The 21,974-nt window shown below is 47.4% G+C and overlaps 1 protein-coding gene across 4 annotated transcripts in view; it reads right to left on the bottom strand.

The window, feature by feature from the left end:
- LOC117804153 (rho GTPase-activating protein 17-like) overlaps window positions 1-21,637 on the bottom strand; it is a 24,184-nt gene extending 2,547 nt beyond the window's left edge. Inside the window, exons 1-10 of one of the 4 annotated variants that reach the window (XM_034670230.1) lie at window positions 18,557-21,637; window positions 18,219-18,346; window positions 16,309-16,420; window positions 15,667-15,748; window positions 13,224-13,304; window positions 11,285-11,398; window positions 7,993-8,084; window positions 6,137-6,293; window positions 4,231-4,461; window positions 1,885-2,040 (exon numbers count right to left, since the gene is read on the bottom strand). In XM_034670230.1, the coding sequence (XP_034526121.1) occupies window positions 1,885-2,040; window positions 4,231-4,461; window positions 6,137-6,293; window positions 7,993-8,084; window positions 11,285-11,398; window positions 13,224-13,304; window positions 15,667-15,748; window positions 16,309-16,420; window positions 18,219-18,346; window positions 18,557-18,626 (1,223 nt within the window). In that variant the 5' untranslated portion in view covers window positions 18,627-21,637. The remainder of the gene's footprint in view (window positions 1-1,884; window positions 2,041-4,230; window positions 4,462-6,136; window positions 6,294-7,992; window positions 8,085-11,284; window positions 11,399-13,223; window positions 13,305-15,666; window positions 15,749-16,308; window positions 16,421-18,218; window positions 18,347-18,556) is intronic. The other 3 variants (XM_034670231.1, XM_034670232.1, XM_034670233.1) reach the window with 3 other exon arrangements.
- Between the last annotated feature and the right edge of the window lie 337 nt (window positions 21,638-21,974).

Raw genomic sequence — 21,974 nt, 5'->3', positions numbered from 1 at the left:
CCTAAATGTCCATCGACGGATGATTGGATAAAAAAAAAGTCCATCGATGGATGACTGCATGTGGGATATACATGCAATGGAGTATTATTTAGCCTGAAGAAGGACATCCTGCCATATACAACATGGTGGATGGANAAAGAACTGAAATCAGGATCTCAAAAAGATATTTGCATTCTTATGGTCCCTGCAGCATCTTCGCAATAGCCAAGATGTCTCAACAGCCTAAATGTCCATCGACGGATGATTGGATAAAAAAAAAGTCCATCGATGGATGACTGCATGTGGGATATACATGCAATGGAGTATTATTTAGCCTGAAGAAGGACATCCTGCCATATACAACATGGTGGATGGAGCTGGAGGACATTATGCTGAGTGACATAAGCCAGTCACAGAAAGGCAAATACTGCGTGACTGCACTTACGTGAAGTATGTAAAGCAGTCAAACCCACAGAGTCAGAGAGTGGAAGGGTGGTTGCCAGGGCTGGAGAGAGAGTACTGGGGAGGGGATAACAGAGAGCTGCTAATCACAGACACCAAGTTTCCCTTATGCAGGATGAGTAAGTTCTAGAGGTCTGCTGCACCACACTGTGCCTGTAGTACTCTTGGGAGATTTAAGAGGGTAGATCTCACTGTCTTTTCACCTCAATAAAATTAAAAAAAAAAAAAGAACCACGAGAAGATGTTGAGAGTCAGAATGTTCCAGAAGAGAAAACGTGGAAGGCGGAAGCTGTAAAGAGGGGCACCTGGGTGGCTCAGTCAGTTAGGCATCTGCCTTCGGCTCAGGTCATGATCCCAGGGTCCTGGGATTGAGTCCCACAACTGCTCATTGGGGAACCTGCTTCTCCCTCTGCCTGCTGCTCCCCCTGCTTGTTCTCACTTTTATTTATTTATTTTTAAAAGATTTTACTTATTTATTTGATGGAGAGAGAGACAGCGAGAGAGGGAACACAAGCAAGGGGAGTGGGAGAGGAAGAAGCAGGCTCCCAGTGGAGGAGCCTGATGTGGGGCTCGATCCCAGAATGCCGGGATCACGCCCTGAGCCGAAGGCAGACGCTTAATGACTGAGCCACCCAGGCACCCCTGTTCTCACTTTAAAAGGAGAAAAAAAAAGAGGGAATGAGCTTAGGGCATTCCAGGAGCAGAGAGCAGACCAGGACCACTGAAGTTTGGTGAGAAAGGGGAGTGGTAAGTGCGGTGGCCCCAAAGGCAGGCCCAACCACACGGGGCCCACGGGGGAGGTCTGCACAGAAGCCACTGGAGAGTTTCAAGAGAGCGATGACATGACCTGCTGTGTTTTAGCACAACCCCCCTAACTGCTGGGTGGAGGTTGAGGGATATGGGTGGGCACGATTCAGATCATACACTGACAGTCAGGACCCGGAAAGCCCTGACCTCAATCTAGAGGCTGCAGCGGCTTGCAGACCCGTAGTGCCTGGCTACAACAGAGGTTTCCAAGCAGAGGGAGAGCTTGGAATGCCAGATTCCTGGAAAACTGGGAGTGTTGTTTCTGAGAAGCAAATTTTTGTTTGCTAGGCTTTGTGGCTTAAACATATTCTTAAATGCCTGCTTTTCTGCTCTCCATGATTTCATTTCTTTTTAATGATTTTGCTCTTAAATGACTGATTTTTCTGCTTGCCATTTTTTTAAAGGTTTTTTTTTTTTAAGTAATTTTTACACCCAACGCGGGGCTTGAACTTGCGAATCCAAGATCAAGAGTCACGTGCTCCTCCGACGAAGCCATGCAGGTTCCTCTCTCACTTACCATTTTATAACAGACATGGAAATGATCTGTCAGAAAGCCTTGCAACGTGAATCCCTGTGCTAACCCAAGGAAGTCTGCACATCCCTCCCTAAGGGAAAGGAGTAAAGGTGGCTTCTTACCGTGCATGCGGGCTAGGGCCGGCAGAATTGTGCCCCGGGCCGACGGAGAGCTGATGGGAGCCGGCCGCCATGGGGGCCTGGTTCTGGCTGGTGGCCATCTGACTGCTGTTTCTCCCTGGGGCAGGGGCAGGTGTGGTGTCCTTGGGTCTTGGAGGACTAAGGAGAGCAGAAGTCAAGTTAGATGTCAGGCATTCGCCGTGAGAAAGCTAGTCAGCATGCTATCAAAATACCACAGTCCACCCAGAGTTTTCACTGCGGCAGGCAAGGAGGTGATCGGGAACTTTAAATAGTTCACACTGGGTCTGCAAAGCTACGATTTACTTGGGGCCACGCAGGACTAAATATTTTATGGGGTTTCACTGCTTCGTCTTCCAGATATTCTGCCACTCGAATATCACGAGAGACACCGTTTCACAGCGACCAGCAAGGAATTTCTAGTTTTTGCTTGTACTTACACTGGGCAATATTTAAAAACATGAAAGGGCTTTTGGACTTCAAAAGAACGAGATTAGACACACACACAGTGTACAAAACAAAGCAAAAGCGTGGCAAGATCCTAACACTATAAATTGTAAAGTGCTCGGTTTTTATCAATCGTTTGGACTTGGGGAAAGAGTAACCCTGAGACTCAGTGATGGCTCACAGCCCAGAGCTGGTCAGCAGCACGGTGGACAGAGATGAGAACTCAGGCCGGCTCAGAACTTCGTACACTAAGCTTCACAGCTGCATTTTGTCAGCGTCACCAAAGAGTGAACGCCATTCGTGAAGGATACACAAAAAAACAGGCACAAAGAACAAAAGCAAATCGAGGACTGACATTCTATTTGTCCTTCTGCAGGGCGTTCTAATTATCGTCTTAATGTATTTAGCCTTGATTCAGCAAACTGAAGGCTACAGGTAAATGGAAATGTGTGAGTCTGCAAATACTTTTTTTTTTCCTCAAACAAACAAATTAAAGCTGAAACAAAGACGTGTGTGGAGTGGCAGTTTTGACAAGAGCAACATGGAGCTTATGATGTGCCTAAGGGAGCCTTGGGAGGTGGAAGCCTTTGTGATTTTCAACCAAAACGTGAACTTGTGCAAATTCTGTGAGTAAAAAGGAACTCAGGAATATACAGAGCAGTCCGAATTCAGCTGTGAGGCCTGAACGAGATTCTTGTCTCCTAAGCAGCTAGCTTCACATCCCACCAGGCACTCCCTCCCCATCCAGAGAAGCTGAGGCAAATTTGTCACTGTGGCAATGTGGGCATAAACAGGTCATCCTTGTTCTATGCATTTATTTTACTTTATATGTGGTTATTTAGTGCTTTATAGATGGCCACGGTAGAGAAAAGGACAAGAAAAATCTTAGTACCTACTTTGTAGAGAGGCTCATCTTTTACAGCATCTTCAAGTCCTGAACTATCTGACATTCCACCTGAAGTGGCCTCGGGGGGTCATCTGCCCACACCAGTGTGGAGAAGTGAATTCGGGCAGACGAGAGGAAAATCTCAAGTTCAAGGCACTCTTTCCTAAAGTTGCTGTATATTTGTACCCCACTCCAGGTGGCTGATCAAAAGGTTAAGCAACAAAAGAGCCTTTTAAGAAAGTCTATCATCGTGTTTTCTACCTTGTATTCATCTATCAATTTGCCTGCAAGACTGAAAGCTAGGGGTAGGGGAGGTTTCAGTCACCAACTGTGCCTAGTACTGCATCCAGCACACAGTTAGTCAGTAAATCTGACTGGATGGGTGGGTGGGTGGATGGATGGATGGATGCATGGATGGATAGGTGGATGCATGGATGAGGGGATGGATGGATGGATGGATGGATGGATGGATGGATGCATGGATGGAAGGATGGCTGGATAGATGGACGAAGGGATGGATGGATAGATGGATGCATGGATGCATGAATGCATAGATACGTGGATGGGTGGATGTATGGGTCGGTAGGTGGATAGATGGGTGGGTGGATGGGTGAGTGAATGGATACCAGGAATACTCAAACCTAAGTCACTTGCTACATTCAAGTGTTAACTAGTCAGCGTACAAGATGACAAAAGCAAATGGTAAATGAACATTGAGTGCACATCAAACAGGGAAAGAGGTTTATGATACTGCTAGCCTCCTACTGGCTTCCAGCACCAAAGCAGTATGGTAAAGAATGCAAACAAATGTTGCTTCTTTTGGAAAACAGGAAAGGAAGCAAGCAATTTGCAGTCTTTTTTTCCATCCTTTGCCAACCAGAAGGGGGAAGCAGATCTGGTTCACTCTATGCTGCGCGATTCTGCATGCCTGCAGGCCAGCACCTGCAAGAAGGCTGGGGCATTGAGCACCCACTGCCAGCAGAAGCTGGCCTTCTTACCTGTCGCCCGGGCTTGGCCCCTGCTCCAGTATGCCCGTAGAGGAGGGGACCGTCCCACCCCCTGCGCTGCTTTCAGCCCTAGAGCTCTGGGGAGAGGGCTCTGGGCCTGCAGGAGCCAAGGTGCTGCCATCTGTGGGCGGGAGTGGTGGCTGGAAAGCTGGGGATATGTGCTTTTTAGTTAGAGTGCCACCCTGCCGGTGGGCCTGGAAGTCCATAAGCTTCACACCAAAGCTACACAGAAAGAAGAAACAGTCAACACAGCATGCAAGCCGACTACTGAGACAGAAGTCCATCGCTCCACACGTGTTAAAATCCGCACACGGGGAGAGCCACCCGAGTTGCCCAGCATGCAGTGAGGCGGCAAGGACCACATGAATGGTCATTGCGATTACCAAGGCAAGCAGCTCAACCTGGCTTTAAACCTGAGCAAGGCGACATACCTGGTACCGATCAATGTCCTTTCTCAATTTGGGTGTGAACAGCTGAAAGCAAATGGGCAGGCCTCGTCTTGAGTGGGGGACATCACGTTAGCGTGCCTACCTGCCTACCACCCAATGGCCGTCTTGCGCCTGTGCGTTTGGGGGACCGGGTGGAAGCTGAGGGCAGCGTCAGGATGTGACACCGCACTGCCTCTACAGCTGAGATGTACGAGCACTGGTGCAGGCGGATGCAAAGAATATAACTGAGAGGATTCGTGACCCCCGAAAAAAATGGCTGCTTTTGGGAAGGAGTTGGTGGTTGGAGGACGGGGAGGAGGAAGATTCACTTTTCACGAAAGCTGACTGATGGATGAACTTTCAAGCTTTTCAGTTTGAAAAACAAAGACACGTGGCTCCCTGAGCTTGCATGTCCCGGGTCAGCTGGTGGGGAGACTCCACCCCAGGAGATAACCGAGAATCATTTCTTATGTGCCAACCAGGGCCACGACGCTGCATTTTGTGACTTCAAACACGTGAAGGCTAATTGTGCGGTGGCCAGTGTGTCGTCAGGAAGCAGGACCTAATGTGTGATCGGGGCTTCAGAGAAGTAAAACTTCTGCCCCTAAGAAATGTGGGTTTCAGAGGGACAGAATAGGGTAGTAAAGCACTGGCCTCTGCTATGGATTAAACAGCAACAACAACGACAAAGAAAAAGGAAACAAAAAAATCAAATCTCACTATAAGATCGGGTAGCGAAAAGAGCTTGTGGTTTAGCTGCAAAACAATGTCTGGCGATCTTATTCCGTGTGTGCGCGAAAAGCGCACGACTCCGCAATCCTCTCTAACTGGGCCTTATGGGTGAGCACAGTGGCATTTCATCATACGGAATGAATGGCTTGGCCTCTGAAGGCACAAACTACAAACAGCCTTATTAAGCTTTGAAAATCCCACTAAAATGGCCCGTGGAGCATAGAATAGAGACCTACGTCTCTCACTAAGTCCAACTCAGCCATCTTTTTTCTTCCACAATTGGCATATATGGAAGCATCTCCAGGTGAACATCGCATTCAGTGGCTGGCTTCCATTGAGGGGCCAAGTTATACCAAAACACCAAATCTCACTGTGAGAGGTGGGTTGTTCTCCCATCTGTCCACAGTGTTTAAATTTCCCCCCATCAAGCAGGTTTAGGTGGCTCTGCAGCCTGTGTATGATGTTGTTCCACTGTGGGGCTTAGCACAGACCAAGTGAAGCCTGGACGCATATGGAACAAATGTGTACTGACCAGCTACATAGCTGCCTTGTGGTCATGTCAATGTTGGGAATGAACTAGAGCAGAGTTCCCGAAATAGCTGGACCTAACAGTCATGGGGGCACCATGGGCCACTCTCATACTACAGGTCCATTGAGGCAGTACCAGATACCAAGGGTTCGATAATTCTTCTACGTGACACCTGCTGCTGGAGGAAAGTGAACAGCTTTAAACACACCTCTCCTTCTTCACCAAGTCCTCTTCCATGACCGCCATGCTGGCAGGCCGCTTCCTCTCGAGGGTCCCCGAGTCAGAGTCATTTCCAGTGTGAGATGAGTGATTGGGATTTGGGGTGACGAGAGGCACGAATGCTTCTGATACGTTGAATTCCACCTCTGCAAGAAGAAAAAGAAACAAGCGTGCAGGCACACCTCAGAGATAATGCAGGTTTGGTGGTAGACCACGAAATAAGGCAACTATCGCGATAAAGCAAGTACCATGGTAAAGCAAATGCCACGATGAAGTGAACATCCCAGTAAAACATATCACAATAAAGCAAGTCAAATGCCTCTTTTGGTTCCCTAGTGCACATAAAAGTTACGTTTATACTGTGCTGTCATGTGAAATAGCATTATGTCTACAAACACACTGCATATACCTTAATTAAAAATACTTTATTGCTAAGAAATGCTAACCATCATCTGAGTTTTCAGCGAGTCATAATCACTGATCACAGACCACTCTAACCAATATAATAAGAATGAAAAAGTTTGAAATTCTGCAAGAATTACCAAAATGGGACACACTCAAGGCAGGGTCGCCACCAACCTTCAATTTGTAAAATAATGCAGTATCTAGGAAGCGCCCATAAAGTGCGGTATAGAGCATACGGGTGCATGAGGCTTTAAACTCCCACCATCCCTCCCTGCTTCATAAATGCAACCCCCTGCCCTCTCATCTTCTCAAGAATGGTTTGCCAAGCCAGGGGGAGGTAAAATGAGGAAACAGGACATAAGGACGGGGTGCGATTCAGAATATAAGTTACACAATTCCTCTTTCTTCTTTGTAAAAAAAAAAAAAAAGAAATAATCATGCAACATGGAAGAGGACAATAAGCATGGATTACTTAAGAAAATGAAAGGTATTTATAGTTTGATATAAAATGCAAATAAAAGGCAACACCGACTCCATACTGCCTATAGCAGTTTTTCTAAGACTCGTTTTCCCAAAGAGATCTTGGGCAAAAAGCCAGTATTTATTCTTCCATCATGTACTTGTTGAGAACCTACATGAGTGAGGTGTGATTCTCGATGGTGAGGAGAACCTGGGAAAGGAGAAGCGAGCTTGCTCTGGTGCCATGGAGCTCACACACCAGGGGTGGTGACAGCAGGCCACTCCGGGCAAAGTAGAGGGTGGGAGGTCTGGACTCACAAAGCTTGCCCTATCAGTGCCCTCAAAGTGGGTCATGGAACCTCTGAGGATCCCAGGACTACAACAAGCATAGTCTGAAAATCTAACACCTGTCAGCTGAAATCTTCTTTCTCTGATACAGTCAACTCCCACCTTCACAAAATGGCTCCAAACTATCGGTCTTCATCTTCCACCTTTACAAAAACCATCTCCCTGCCTACAGAAACAAAAAGCTGCCTTCCAAGTGGAAAACTGCCTATTCAGTGTCACCCCTTCCTTAAAGTAGTTCTGGTTCTTTGTGCCCAACATCTGAGTTTGTCAAACCATTTGCCCTTCCTTCTAACTCGCCATGTGTGATAATATCTGTTTATATGGCCTTCTTCTCCAAGGGCCAGGTGCCTCCAGGGAAGACAGCATATCTCACCAGCAGACACAGGCACCTAGGGGAATTCAGTACACACTGGCTGAGCAGACCACTCCAGGGTGAAGCAAAACAAAGCAAAATACAAAATAATGTGGACGCCAATATGTCAAAGATGAACACAAGGGTCTAAAAACAAACGTGACGAAGTGAAACTAGTCACGTCCCCGCAAAGGGGCTCCTAAAGCATTTTCTTCTTTAAAGAAGTTTGTATACCATTATGTGCTGCTTGGGCAGTTCATGAAATTGAAAAGGTACATTACCTTCAGGGAAGAAGCAGTCTGCGTGCTGAATGATGGGCTCGATGACTGCAGCTACGTGGACAGAGGTGGCTGCTGCCATTTCAGCCAGGGTTCTGAGAAGGACATTCACAAAGGTAGACCGCTTCCCCCGGGCAGCCTCTAATTTCTGCAGCTTGTGTCAGAGCAATTTAATGACTTTATTTTGTAATTTGTAAAAAAGACTTATTTATTTGAGAGAGAGAGAGAGAGTGAGCATGGGTGGGAAGGGCAGAGGGAGAGAGAATCTCAAGCAGACTCCTTGCCGAACGTGAGCCCAATGCGGGGCTCGATCCCAGGATCGTGAGATCGTGAGATCGTGACCTGCACTAAAACCAAGAGTCAGAGGCCTGACTGTGCCACCCAGGTGTCCCCAGTTGAATTACTTTAAAACAAGAAAATATTTAAGCACAAATGCAAAAACTAGATCCATGGGGCTCTGGCCTCAACGTGTGGTGGTGATGCCCCAGGAGGAAAAATCACCCCAACTCGGCTGTCACTCCTTAGTCTGCACGTGCTGTGTTAACAGCGAGTGAGCTGGTGAACAATGGTGCGTCCAAATGCTGATCTTAAGTTGGTTTGGAACAGGGTTCCAACCAGGCATTTTCCCGCTGGAGCAGTATTGCCCACGGTAGTCATCCTGTACGACTCAAGACTCCACCGACAATTTTGCCCACAATATAACCAAGAGTGTGCACTGTTTCGGTGTGCTCCTTACATCAGAAAACCTGAGCCCCCACGTTTACACAGACTATTATTTAAGGTTGTCAGATCTGTGAACTGGTCTCAAGATGCGCGTTTGGAAGTTGAGAGTGTGAACGCCAGGGTTCAAAGGGAGGAAAATAGGTAAGAATCGTTATCCCTAGTGTCAAGGAGCTCACATTCCAGTTGAGAGTCAGAATACCACAGAAGCCGAAAAGCTGCAAAGGCCTGACATTTATGGAGCACCCACCATGCTTCAGGGCATCGGGTTCCACACCTCATTTAATTTGATTCTTACAACACGGGGAGTTTTTCACACATGAGGACACTGATAAACATGCGGCCGGATCCCTGGTCTGACTGCCACAAACTGACTTCCTCCCTCTCTATCCCTCTGACCGCTCTTCCCACTGGGAAGAACATTTTCACCCCAATTTCCAACCAAGCGAAAGTTCTAGCTCCTTTCAAATTCCAGCTTAAAATGCAAGCAAGCTCTACCTGCAAACTTTCCTCCTCACCCACTCATACTTCCCTTCCGCCCTTCTGGACTCTCATCACCCTTGTGCATTAGAACCCTGCTGGATTGAGGAGGAACTATTTACTCACGTTCTTGGCCAATTTTTCTTTTTCAGGAGATACTTCTTGCCTAATGAGTTGCAAGACCTTTTAATATATTCCAGACGCTTCTGGAGGAACGCCTTCCTAGCTTTGTGAATTATCATTTATTTAAGGCTTTCCTTCCTTCCTTCCTCCCTCCCTCCTTCCTTCCAAGATTTTATTTATTTATTTGACAGAAAAAGACAGCCAGCGAGAGAGGGAACACAAGCAGGGGGAGTGGGAGAGGAAGAAGCAGGCTCCTAGCAGAGGAGCCTGATGTGGGGCTCGATCCCAGAATGCTGGGATCATGCCCTGAGCCAAAGGCAGACGCTTAACAACTGAGCCACCCAGGCGCCCCTATTTAAGCCACTTTCTGACATTTAGAAGTTTGTAGCTATTGATGAAGCCAAATCCATCCATTCTTAAATTTGTTTCTTATACCGATTTTATGTTTAGAAAATACTTCTCTATCCCAAAAGGTAAGTCATATTGACCTGCCATGTTTATGGCATCACTTTTTATATAATTAACTCTTTGGTCTACCTGGAATTTATTTGCTATAAGATAGAACATATGTTCTTAACTTTGTATATCAGTGTATCATTAAACTTTGCTTTCTGACACAGGATCTTTGCAAATAATCTTATTAATACTTCCTGAAACAAGGTTGGGGGAACACTGAGTGAATAAATGAATGAAAAAAAGATTTTAATTCAGAAAGTCACTGCATTTTTTAATGGACACTTGAATCGCCTGTGATTTTCCAATGTGAAGAGCAATGATGGCGGTTGCAGGAGGGTGAGGAAGGTTCAGGACACAGATGGTGGGCCCTGCCACTTCCCTGCTGTGCAACTTTAAGCAAGTTCCTTGTCCACTAACATAATATAATAAAAAATCATNAAAAAAAATAAAATAAAATAAAATAAAAAATAAAAATGAGGACAGAAGCACCTACTTCAAAAAGGTTACTTGTGAGGATTAGATGAGGTCATTATAACGCCAAACAGAATAAATATCAATGCTGATTTCCCAGGAGCTCTCTAGCTGGGATCCCAGACCCCTCACTTCTATTCCATCTGCATTTCTCAATGCCAACAAATTCCTTTTTTTTTTTTTAAAGATTTTATTTAGTCAGAGAGAGAGAGAGAGAGAGAGAGAGAGAGAGAAATCGCATGAGTGGGGTGAGCTGCAGAGGGAGAAGCAGACTCCCCCTGAACAGGGAGCCCGACATGGGACTTGATCCCAGGACCCTCAGATCATGACCTGAGCCGAAGGCAGATGCTTAACCTACTGAGCCACCCAGGCACCCCAAAATTCTTTTTTTAAATGCCATTTGATCAACTCATTCTGCTGCTTAGAAACCTTGATGCTGCGACATACGAGGCCCCTCAGAAGCTGGCTGTGGCTTCATAATCTCGGTCACAGTCCCCTGGATCCTGTGCTGAGGTTCTACAAGACCACGTGACAACACCNCTGGATCCTGTGCTGAGGTTCTACAAGACCACGTGACACCACCTCCACCCCCAAATTAGCGACCAGGCCCTTTCACGCGCACAATACTTTTGCTCATTCGGGTCACACCTGCAGGGAGCTATTCATTCACCCAAGTACAACCCAAGTGCCTTTTCCCCTGCAGGGCTCTCCCTGCACTCCTCAGCCTGAGCTGTGTTCCTTTGGTAAGCACCATGGCCGTCGTACTTTGTAAGGTCTGTGGCAGCACCCCCACGTGCACAGACGTGAGCTTTGTCATGGTGCCAGGGCCGTTCATCTGTCTGAATGCCCAAGAGCGGGGCCCTCTGAGGACTGTGTGGCCAGTGTCTGGGATGGAACCCAGCTCACGGCAGTGTTCCGAGAATGTCGGCTACGTGGAATGACCAGGTTCAGGAGCGCAACTCTGGAAGTGCATCTTACCCCGGAACGGGGGTCTGTTCCCACGCAGTGAGACTGAAATACCGTGATACGGGGACAGGTCACTTACCCCTCAGTTTTGGCCCATAAGAAGTTCGGGCCTAACACAATCACAATGTTGCTGGGAGTCATTTTATTGACATCGCTGGTCTGAGCAAGCTTTGCAAGGAACTTGATTAAATACCTGGGGGAGAAAAGAGAAAGGGGGGGAGAGCATGTTCTCTGAGATATTTCCAGGAACAGCATCCCGCCCCAGAGCTGAGCCCCAGGCTGCTCAGATGCTAAGTGCAGAGAGGCGCTGAATGGGAATCTGGCTCAGGTTCTGTATCTTACAAAGTCCTGTGCTCTCTGTTTCAGACAACAGACTCCGTTAGGGCTCGGAAGAGGGAAACAGCTCACAAGAAAACCTCCACAATTCAATCCCTATTCTGCTATGCGTTTTCAATCCACTTCTCCTTTGTGCCCTATCGACCCCTCAGTAAATTACAATCTGATGAACAGTGGGCTCAATGTGTTTTAATACAAACATAAAAAAATACAAGCAGAGGGACATTGCTTAAAGGAAACTGTATTTGAAAATATTTTATGTGGTAATCATGAAAATGTCCAATTTGTCATACAGTTATAGTCTCTCCTATGTAAGCACAGCACTATGAAAACAAAAAACTAAGAATAACCCCACTACCTATGAATAGGGGGCTGATCAAATAAATTATGATATATCCATACAGCCATAAAAAATTGTTATGCACGGATATGGAAAAATCTTCAGGATGTATATTCAGCAAAGAAGGCAAAGAGAATGATGTATACAATATATACTACCATTTGGTCTCAAAATAAAAGGGAGGAGTGTGAGCAATGAATATATGTATGTGTGTGTGTGTATGTGAGAGATCTTTTCACTGGACACCTTTTGAATTCTGAGCCATGGGAATGTGCTCCTTATTCAAAAAATAATTAGTCAAAATTATAAAGAGTAGAACAAACAAAATAAGAGAGCAAATCCCAAAGTGCCAAGAACTATAATTCCATTTCCAACATAAGGCATGGAACAGTCTAAGACTCTCTATAATTCCAAGCTGGGTGCACCGTATGAATTAAAGAGGGATATTATAAATATTAATGTACTCGTTAAGGCAAAGTTGTCAAAAGGGAGTATTTAGCTTAGTTTAGTGGTAGAATCCAGGACTGAAATTAAAGGTCAGGTAACATGCCAGAAATTTCATCAGTAGAACATTTATCATTTTGAACCGAGTCCTTTTATGAGATTTTCTTTGGTTTTCAATACTTGGGCTACCTTTTATCCTTCTCTCTAGGCTTCTTCAAAGACACAATTTAGGTCAAAAGGAAAATGGGGGTGAAATTCTAGAGATATATTCCATGGTAAATTTTCTTAGAAACAGTAATTCCACAAAGCAATCCATGATCTCCAGTTCTAGACNGGTGAAATTCTAGAGATATATTCCATGGTAAATTTTCTTAGAAATAGTAATTCCACAAAGCAATCCATGATCTCCAGTTCTAGACATTTCATTTAATAGGATGATTTATGCTCTATTAAAAATAAATTATGTAGCATATATAAAGCTATTGTAGAAAACAGAATTGTTGATTAATTTTTGCCTTTTACATACTGGACAATTTTTAAAAAATTTATTTAAAGTAAGCTCTATGCCCAATGTAAGGCTTGAGCTCACGACCCTGAGATCAAGAGTTGTGGGCTCTATCAACTAAGCCGGCCAGGAGACCCCCTACTGGATAATTTAGAGTCCGAATCCAACTTGCAGTCAAGCCAACCTTCCATGAGAACTTTCTCCCAGGAGCTGCAGTGGTAAACTGACCAGGAGACTTAGCTGTTAATGCAGATGCAATGTGGATGCTTCACTCGGTGATATGCGTCCCAATAACATGCATCAAATCCCATTCCCAGAAACCCCCAGTTCCTTTCCGAAGCACTTGTATAGTGTGCTTGGAGGCTTAATTTGAAGGATGCTGGTCATACATACCTAAAGTTAACAAAATTTTGTGGTGGCAACTTTTGGCATGTTCTCCATAAATCCTGAAGTTTTTTGTCTTGATCCTGCACTCTGAGGAAAAGAAGAAACAACACCTGCATTCATAAACCTTCATGAAGACAGAGCATTAGCAACCCCTGAGTTAACAACAGGCTATGTTAACAGCGATGCTTTCATTGACAGAAAGCACAGCTGGAAAACAGGACAGATTTGGAAATAAATAAATTTGGAGTCAAATACCAACTAAATCTTTAACTCTGAGAGTTAGCTAGCCTCATCAAGACGCAGTCTCCTGATGTGTCCACCCGGGGATATGAACGTTGATTCTGCCAAGTGATGGGGAGTTTCCAGAGGCTTAACCTTGCAAAACCACTTGCCCCAAAGCCTGGCACACAGGAGACAGGACACCGCCAAAAATTCTGTCTAGGAAGGCGCCTATTTCCACNTCCACGAGCAGCTTCCTGGACCCCAGCCCAGCCACAGGTGAGCTGGCCAAGCTCCTGGGCATCCAGACCCCCGAGACTTTCCCTGCCCTTAACTCCGCTCAAAGGCTCCAGGCCCAGCAGCCCTCTCCTGTCGTAAAGCAATCACAGGAGCTCTTCTGCTCTACGGTTTCCATGTGCAAACTTCCATCGACACAAAAGAGGGCCGGATGAGGCTGGTCACCTCTGCCCACCAGCAGGAGAGAATGTTAGCAGTTGCCCACACAATACACCTTTGGACCTAAAACGTCCTCCACAACTGGACCAATCTGGAGTGACAGGTAGGGGGTAAACATAATTATACATTAGAGGCCAGTTGATGTGTCACCAGGCTGCTGACATTTCTCATGTATGGAGAATCAGTACACCCAGAAACAGACACCTGCTTCGAAAAGTGTATCTTCTCACCGGAATGACGTCGGGAGTCTCGGAACTGAGAGAAGAATCAAGGTGCAGGAGGAGTGGAGCAGGCCACCCAATACAGGAGACCCTAGAACGCTCTCCTACTTGACACTTTTCTTGGGTTCCCTATTTTTTTTTTAAAGATTTTATTTATTTGACAGAGAGACACAGCGAGAGAGGGAACACCAGCAGGGGGAGTGGGAAAGGGAGAAGCAGGCTTCCTGCAGAGCAGGGAGCCTGATGCGGGGCTCGATTCCAGGACCCTGGGATCATGACCTGAGCTGAAGGTAGATGCTTAATGACTGAGCCACCCAGGCGCCCCTCTTGGGTTCCCTTTATTCAGCCCCACAAACAGACTTTTAAAACAGGCTGGGCCACATGCAGGTTCCAAGGATATGACTGGGACTACGAACTTACTGACTTTTAAAAAAAGATTTTATTTATTTATTTGTCAGAGAGAGAGAGAGAATGAGAGCACAAGCAGGGGGAGCAGCAGGCAGAGGGAGAAGCAGGCTCCCCCCCTGAGCAGGGAGCCTGATGCAGGACTCGATCTCAGAACCCCAGGATCACAACCTGAGCTGAAGGCAGACACTTAACTGACTGAGCCACCCAGGTGTCCCTTACTCTGACTTTAAAAACCTTTTTGATGGGGGTAGAGGCACCTGCCACAGAAGCCTAACTGATCAGACCTGGCGGCCCATCTGCTGGGAACGGGTGACAGTGGCGAAAGACAGGGGAAGGGGAGGAGGGGACGGGAGATCTGTTCCCCCTCCCTTAGGGGTGAGGAATTAGGCACCTGCGGGAGGAGGTGAGTCAGAACCACGAGGCACAAGCTAACAAGGAGGCAGTCTGGCTGGCCAGAGAGAAGCCTCTGGGACTTTTTGGACAAGGCTGCCAACAGTTCCTGGTACACGGAAGCTGGGCGTGGGGGAGAAGGAGCAAAGGATAGGGACACAGTCTTTGGCGCAGACGGGTCTGGGCCTGAGTTCCCGCTCTGCCCATGACTTGCTGTTCCTTGGGCCCCATGCCTCCCCCAGCCTCAGTTTCCATGTCTGGAAAATGAGGCTAACCACATCTATCTTTTATGTCATTGGTCATGGATGACAGGAGGTAATGGGTATCAAGATTAGTATGTACTGAGCACAAGTAAGCATTAACTGTCATTACTAGTACTGTCAACACTGTATTACTGCATGGCTGAATTTCCCCACGGCTCACCAGGCACATCGCCATTGGCCAGTATGACACCTGTCCCCGCGATAGGGCTTTTTTCCATCTAAAAGGAGCTTGTGACCAGCTGCTCTATTAATGTGGGTCGCACTCTATGTCTTCATCCATATACATCACTCGAATTGAAGTGCTGACTCTCCCATCCTAATAATAATACTCAATATTTTCGCCCAACACGTAAGACCTGAGGCACATACTATTTAACACATGTGCTATTTTAATGTTATTTTATGATCCCTGAGAGTAAGATGACTCACAAAGGGGACATAATATCCCATCATTTCCTTTAACTTTGAAAACTCGGTGTTCTTTAAACTTACCTTGCAACTTGTGTCCATTCTTCATACAGATTAAAAGTCATCAAAGGTTCAGGCAGTTCCCGTAAATAGGACTTTAAAGCACCTGAAATAGTTAACACTCACTTTGAGTATGTCCAGGGGTAAGCCTGGGAATCTCGGGACATATTATTTTTTGCAAATGGAAATGATCTCAATTGTAATCTGCCAAGAATATCTAGAACAAGCCATGAATCAGCGGGAGAAGTTGGAGCATGAAGTGTTCCTAAAACAAATTCCGGCCCTTGCAAGATAGATGGAGGGGTCAGTGGAAAATAAAATTAGCTTCAAAGTCACCTTCTAATGGACATCATTTCCCCAGGCAGATCTAGACTGTGAAGGAGAAAGAAGGGAAGGAAATACAAGCAGGTCTTTAAATATTTGGGTTATAAGCTACCTTCACCTTTACTTAATAATCAGGAAAACAAAGGAAAAGGGGTGTGTGTGGGGGGGTGTATCCTTATTCAGTTTTATTTGTCATTTCAGTTTGTCCAATTAAACCTATATGGGCAGACCATTTCAATTTTATCTGTCACTAATCCAAAATGAACATTGGATTGTTACCTGGTGATCTGTCTGAGACGGGACCCGACCCCCACCCCCCCAGGGTAACTCCTCACAGCTCACCTGCGACAGCGTGGGGGTCAGAGTAGAACTCATCCAGGTGGGAAGTAGAACAGTCTAAAGCAGCTTTCAGTTTCTTTAACTTGGAGGCCCCAGCCCCAATTCGGAAAAGGCCCTAAAGACAACAAAAAGCCATTAGCATCAAGTTCAAGTTGTGGGCTTTACACTGAGCAGCAGTTCACATCTGATGCAAGAGCCTTCCGCCCCAGCCCGACTCCCACACACCTCATCTTTGAGGGCAGGGACGCTGCCTGCCTTGCAGGGCGACCAGGAAGGAGGACGGGACCGAACATAGGCAGGCACAGGGGCAGACCGACAGGCAGAGAGCAGTTCACTCCTGATCGGTGAGAGCTCTTGCCCTGCCCCATTGCTAAAATATCCGGGCCTATTAGAAATCCATTTAAATGCAGTATTTTATACTTCCACAGGGTTGACTGCTATAGGTTTTCTAAATTTAGGATTTTTTTTTTTTAATTGACATCTAATGAAAAATTGCTAGGCCAGGCTGTTTGTCATTTTCACTGCCCTAAAAGTTACTTAGAGAAGAACACATGAAGGTCAACCAAGAAAGACAGGACTACGAAGACACTGGCCCAGGATAAGGCGTGGGTTTTAAGCAAAATTAATCTAGGCAGGGTTTCTCAAGCTCAGTAGTGCTGACATTTCAGGCTAGATAATTCTTTGTTGTGGGGGCCTGTCCTGTGCACTGTGAGCTGTTTAACAGCAGCCCCGGTCTCCATTACTAGAGCCAGTAGCAAACCTGCCTCCAAAACTGTGACAATCAAAAATGTCTCCAGACCTTGCCAAATATCTCCCAAAGGGGACAGCATTGGCCCCGGCAGAGCAGCTCTGATCTCAGCTACTAGAAGTTGGGGGTCACATCAGTGGGGGACGGGGCAGTGCCTGGNGAAACACAAGGAGGGCTTCTGGGCTGTTCCTTAATCTGGGTGCTGACCACACGAGTGGGTTCAGTTTGTGGAAACTTCTCAAGCTGTTCACTTATGATACATACACTTTCTTTGTATATTATACTTCAGTAAGGTTTTTAAAAGGAAAAAAAAAAAGACTTGGTGTTTGATTTAACCCCCTACCATGCACTCACTCACGTATGAACACAAGAAGTAACAAGACCTGCCCTGCTTGCTAAGTGGAGTTTGGGGAGTAAGGATTCCATAAAATAAGTATGTAAATACCCCCACCAAAATGCATAGTACTACCCAAATGTAAGATGCTGCTATAAGCAAACTAAAGCTCACGGAAGCTCTTGTCCTAGCGCCTCATGAAACTCAGTGTCATGGGGGCACCCGGGTGGCCCAGCCCATTAAGCATCTGCCTTCTGCTCAGGTCATGATCTCAGGGTCCTGGGATCGAGTCCCATGTCAGGCTCTCTGCTTAGTGGGGAGTCTGCTTTTCCCTCTCATTCTCCCTCCTGTGCTCTCCCTCTCTTTCTCGTTCTCTCAAATAAATAAGATCTTTTTAAAAATTAAGGGGCGCCGGGATGCCTGGGTGGCTCCATCAGTTAAGCATCTGCTTTTGGCTCAGGTCATGATCCCAAGGTCCTGGGATCAAGTCCCGAGTCAGGCTCCCTGATCCACGGGGAGCCTTCTTCTTCTCCCTTTGCCTCTCTCTCTCTCTCATGAATACATAAATAAAATCCTGTAAAAAAGTTTTTTAAAAAATGAAATTCAATGTCATGAATCACAACCAGAGTCGAAAATGAAACAATCAAGTGGGGCCAAAGAAAGTCAGAGTGCCCCACAAGCGGAAAAGGGAAATGTTCTGTGAAACTCGATTCATTCAGTGTCTGTTCCAGGGATCATGTGCAGGGGACCAATTTAAAATGCGGGTCATGGCGACAAGCTGGAAAGCCGTCAGGTAGGTGGTGGCAGGCGTGGCCCCCAAGCGCCTCTCACCTCCTCCTTCATGCCCGTCTCCAGGAGCAGCATGACGCAGGCTTCCATGGGCAGGGCGATCTCACGGCCGCTCCGCTTTAGGTGTTCTTCCAAAGGCGTCCCAAAGGCTGGCTTTTCCGCCCACTTATCTAGAGCAGCAAACCGTCCAGTAAGACACGCAGCAATCTCATGGCATCACTGGGGAGTTTTTTTTCCTCCCCAAACTACCACAGGGGAATTTTTTTTTTTTTAAGCAAACCGGTAGTTGAGGCTTTGGGAAAAGGGGAAGCATCTGTTCTGTCTGCTTTGGTTATTTACCATGTACTAGAGCAAGAATAGGTCCCAGGCTGGGGGCTTACTTGCGGAACAGAGGCCTGAACGCCCTCCAGGGTGAGCTGCCCAGCAGAAGGCGCGACAGGGCTCCTGCATGGGACAGGTGGGCTGCCTGGCGCTAACCTGAGGACTCGTCTGAGCACACTGATTTCACTGGAAGGAAATTTACTCTCGCCATGCAAAGCGGCACTGGCCTTTAATCTCCAGGACAAGAACTGGACTCCTTTAATGTGAAAGAGGAAATAACTTCTTAAGATTTTAAACACAAGCCAGGCGTCATCACACAAAACCGGAAGATGGCCGATGTGAACTCATATTAAATGCAATGTCTCCGGGACATGCAGTGCTTCCGAATGCTGCCACCCCAGCCCGGTCCCGGACATTCCGAGTAGGATACCACACCGTATCCGCAGCCCCCAAGCAGCTGAGGCTGAAGCCAGTGCGAGCAGGAAAGCAGTCATTTATATTACTTTGGGGTCGCACACTCTGCTTTATTCCACAAGAGATGGGAGGTCGCTTAGCAGGAGGACGCACAATAGAGCGGTGAAACGGAAATGAGAGTCTCGCGAATGGACGAATTCCGTTAGAACGAGAAGTGTTTGGTTGGGTTTGGCCCGCCGGTGGGTCCATACAGATCTCGTGCTGCCTGAGACGCACACGGACACAGAAGAGGGGAAACTGGTCCATGGAAGCTACTCTGCTGAGCAACACTTAGTTCTTTCCAGTGACGGGAAGAGTTCACGTCCTTTTCGGCACCGTTAATGGGGTTAACATTGTGCAGCCACTTTGCTGTTCGAACCTTGGGTTCAAAGCAGGCAGAAGGACTCTCATGTGACCCTTCACACTTGGCTACACGGAAGAGCAGGGACAGGCCCCAACACGTGATCTGCACACAGGGGAAGGAAGAAGAGGGAACCCCCCCCAGGTCTATGGGCCCAAGAGCTTGTACAAGGTTAAAATAGATGGAAAGAGCAAGTGGGCTCCAGGTTGAAGAGGGGTGAGGGCAAGGGAGGCGGGCACCCTCCTCACCTCTGGCCCTGACCCTGACCCAGCCTGTGTAATTCTTAGTAGCAAGAGCATCTGGGGTCCTGGCCCTTCCCTGAGGCCAGTCCTTCCCCTGCATACTTTGTCCCTTTTATCTAAATGATTCTCAACACAAGCAGAAAATGGCCATGAGACTCGTCCCCTGGGGGTGGGGGGCGGTACATCAGAATCCCCAGGGGAGTTCTGCAAATGGCACCTGCCATCACATCCACCACATGTCTGACTCCATGGTGGCAAGAGCTGGGCATTCTCCAAACCCCTACTGGAACTTTCTTGGAAACACTCTACAGCGTGCCCCCCACCAACTTTGGTGTAACATTGGTAGAGGGCAGACGTGAGAACCAGTCATCTAGACAACTGCTGAGCCAAATCACCCAAAGGGTGTTGGCATCCCCAACAACGGACCTGCTAAGTGCCGGGGCCTGCAGCAGCACCCCAAGTTTACAGAGACTCCCCACCCTTCTAACTGGGAAGAAAAGACAAGACATACATGTAAACATACAACAGTCATTAACAAGACAAGACATGTTTGCTAAGTCATGGCCAGAAAATGGTACAGATCAGGGTTACAGATGCTGGTGCCCACTGGGGCCAGGGAGGCCCCCGAGGTGCTGAGTCAGGCTGGGGGCATGGGGTCCGCTGAAAGGCAGGCTCCTGCCAGACTTCCAGGACTTCCAAGAGAAGCCAGAAATTAGATTGTTATGTGAAGGCGTCTGGTGTTTAAATGATGGCAAAATTTTTTGAAAAATGAGATACGGCTGTTTGTGACTTCAGGCATGACCACAGATGCTAGAGCAACTCGGGAGATTAAGTGTTCACTGTTGGTTTCGAGGAGGGGAGCTGGGGGGTCTGAATGAAACAGACCAGGGAAGAAGGGCTGAGAAAAGACCAGGGATCTTAAGTCTTAGAATTTACATTTGATTCCATAGCTCTTGCCCAAGGTGACAAGGTCCCAGAGCAGGGGAGACGGCTGTGGGTGGAGCAGAAGGCTCAGCAGAGGGCAGAAAGGACAGACCCTGGCTACAGGGTACGGGAAGGGAACAACAAGAGGGCTCCAAAGTCAAGCCACAGTTTGGAGGGAGTGGCATCCAGGAGACACAGAGGAGAAAAGGATGGCTGGTTTTGGGGGAAGAATCGGCTTGCTTTCTGGGAGTTTCAGGGGACAGCCAGAGCCTCAGAGGGAACCAGCGCTGAGGTGGCTATGAGGGTGAAGACGCAGACGACATGGGGGCTGGCACCAGGAGGGGGCTCTGGGGACAAAGGGGTCAGGCGGGGACGTGCACAGCCCTAACAAGGAAAGATACAATCAGGTGCAATGAGGGGCACACATTCCATCAAAGGAGAGAAAGCCCAAGCCACATCAAATGCCAGGATCTGACAATTAAGAGCCTCTGGTCCACTGGGAACTGCAGTATTTTTTACTCTGAATAGAAGGGTGACTGGGAGCAAAAGAGTGACTGGGAGCAGAAGCGCGACTGCACAGTGTGAAGGGCTGGCCGGTGGAAACGAGTCATTCAGACAGCCTGCCAGAAGAACAGAGGAGGATGAGATTTAAAGGGGCACCGTGCTGCAGACAGGCAGGTACCAAGTCCGGTCAGCTGACCATGAATGTGAGCTCAGGGTGCACAGGGGCGTGGCGGCTGTGGGGTCAAGGTGGTTTTTTTTCTCTACCATAAGGATGCTCTGAGTCTTTCTGAAAACAGAAGAAGAAAAAGGAAGGGGAAGATAGGAACTAAGAGAACAGGGAGACGGGGGGACAGGCAGAGGTGGAAGGGGTTGAATCCCAAGGCTTGGCAACCTTGGAGAGAAAGATAGATCACATTTCTTTCACTGGGTTTCTGCCCCCGCACCCCTGCTCCTTGTTCCATCCTCAGCCTCCTCCCTGCCCTCTTCCTGTTCCCTGTCACTTGCTGACACACTTCTCTAGGGAAAATAGCCTTGGGAAAAAAATAGTTCAAAAAAAAAGTCCACGGGATGCCTGGGTGGCTCAGTCAGTTAAGCATCTGCCTTTGGCTCAGGTCATGATCTCAGGGTCCTGGGATTGAGCCCTGCATCGGGCTCCTTGTTCAGCGGGGAGCTGCTTCTCCCTCTCCCTCTGCCCTGCTCCCCTCTCATGCTCTCTCTCTCAAATAAATCAATAAAATCTTAAAAAAAGTCCTGCTCATGAAACCCAATCTTCTCTTTTTTTGTGCTTGTTCGTCAGCTCCAAACCAGACTTTAATTCATGCAAAGGCTAAGATGATGATGGTTCCTATTTTGTCCTACACAGGACCAAGCACATGGTAGGTTCCCCACAGATGCACACTCTTGGTATTTGGGACTTGCCCCGCAAGAGCCTGCCCCTTGCAAGGCTGAATGTTTGCCAGCAGCTTCGTTCCTTTGCACTGTGACTCAACCTCG

The sequence above is a fragment of the Ailuropoda melanoleuca genome, chromosome 10, assembly GCF_002007445.2.
Source record: "Ailuropoda melanoleuca isolate Jingjing chromosome 10, ASM200744v2, whole genome shotgun sequence".
Lineage (NCBI taxonomy): Eukaryota > Metazoa > Chordata > Mammalia > Carnivora > Ursidae > Ailuropoda > Ailuropoda melanoleuca.
This window is presented reverse-complemented; position numbering and strand designations above follow the sequence as displayed.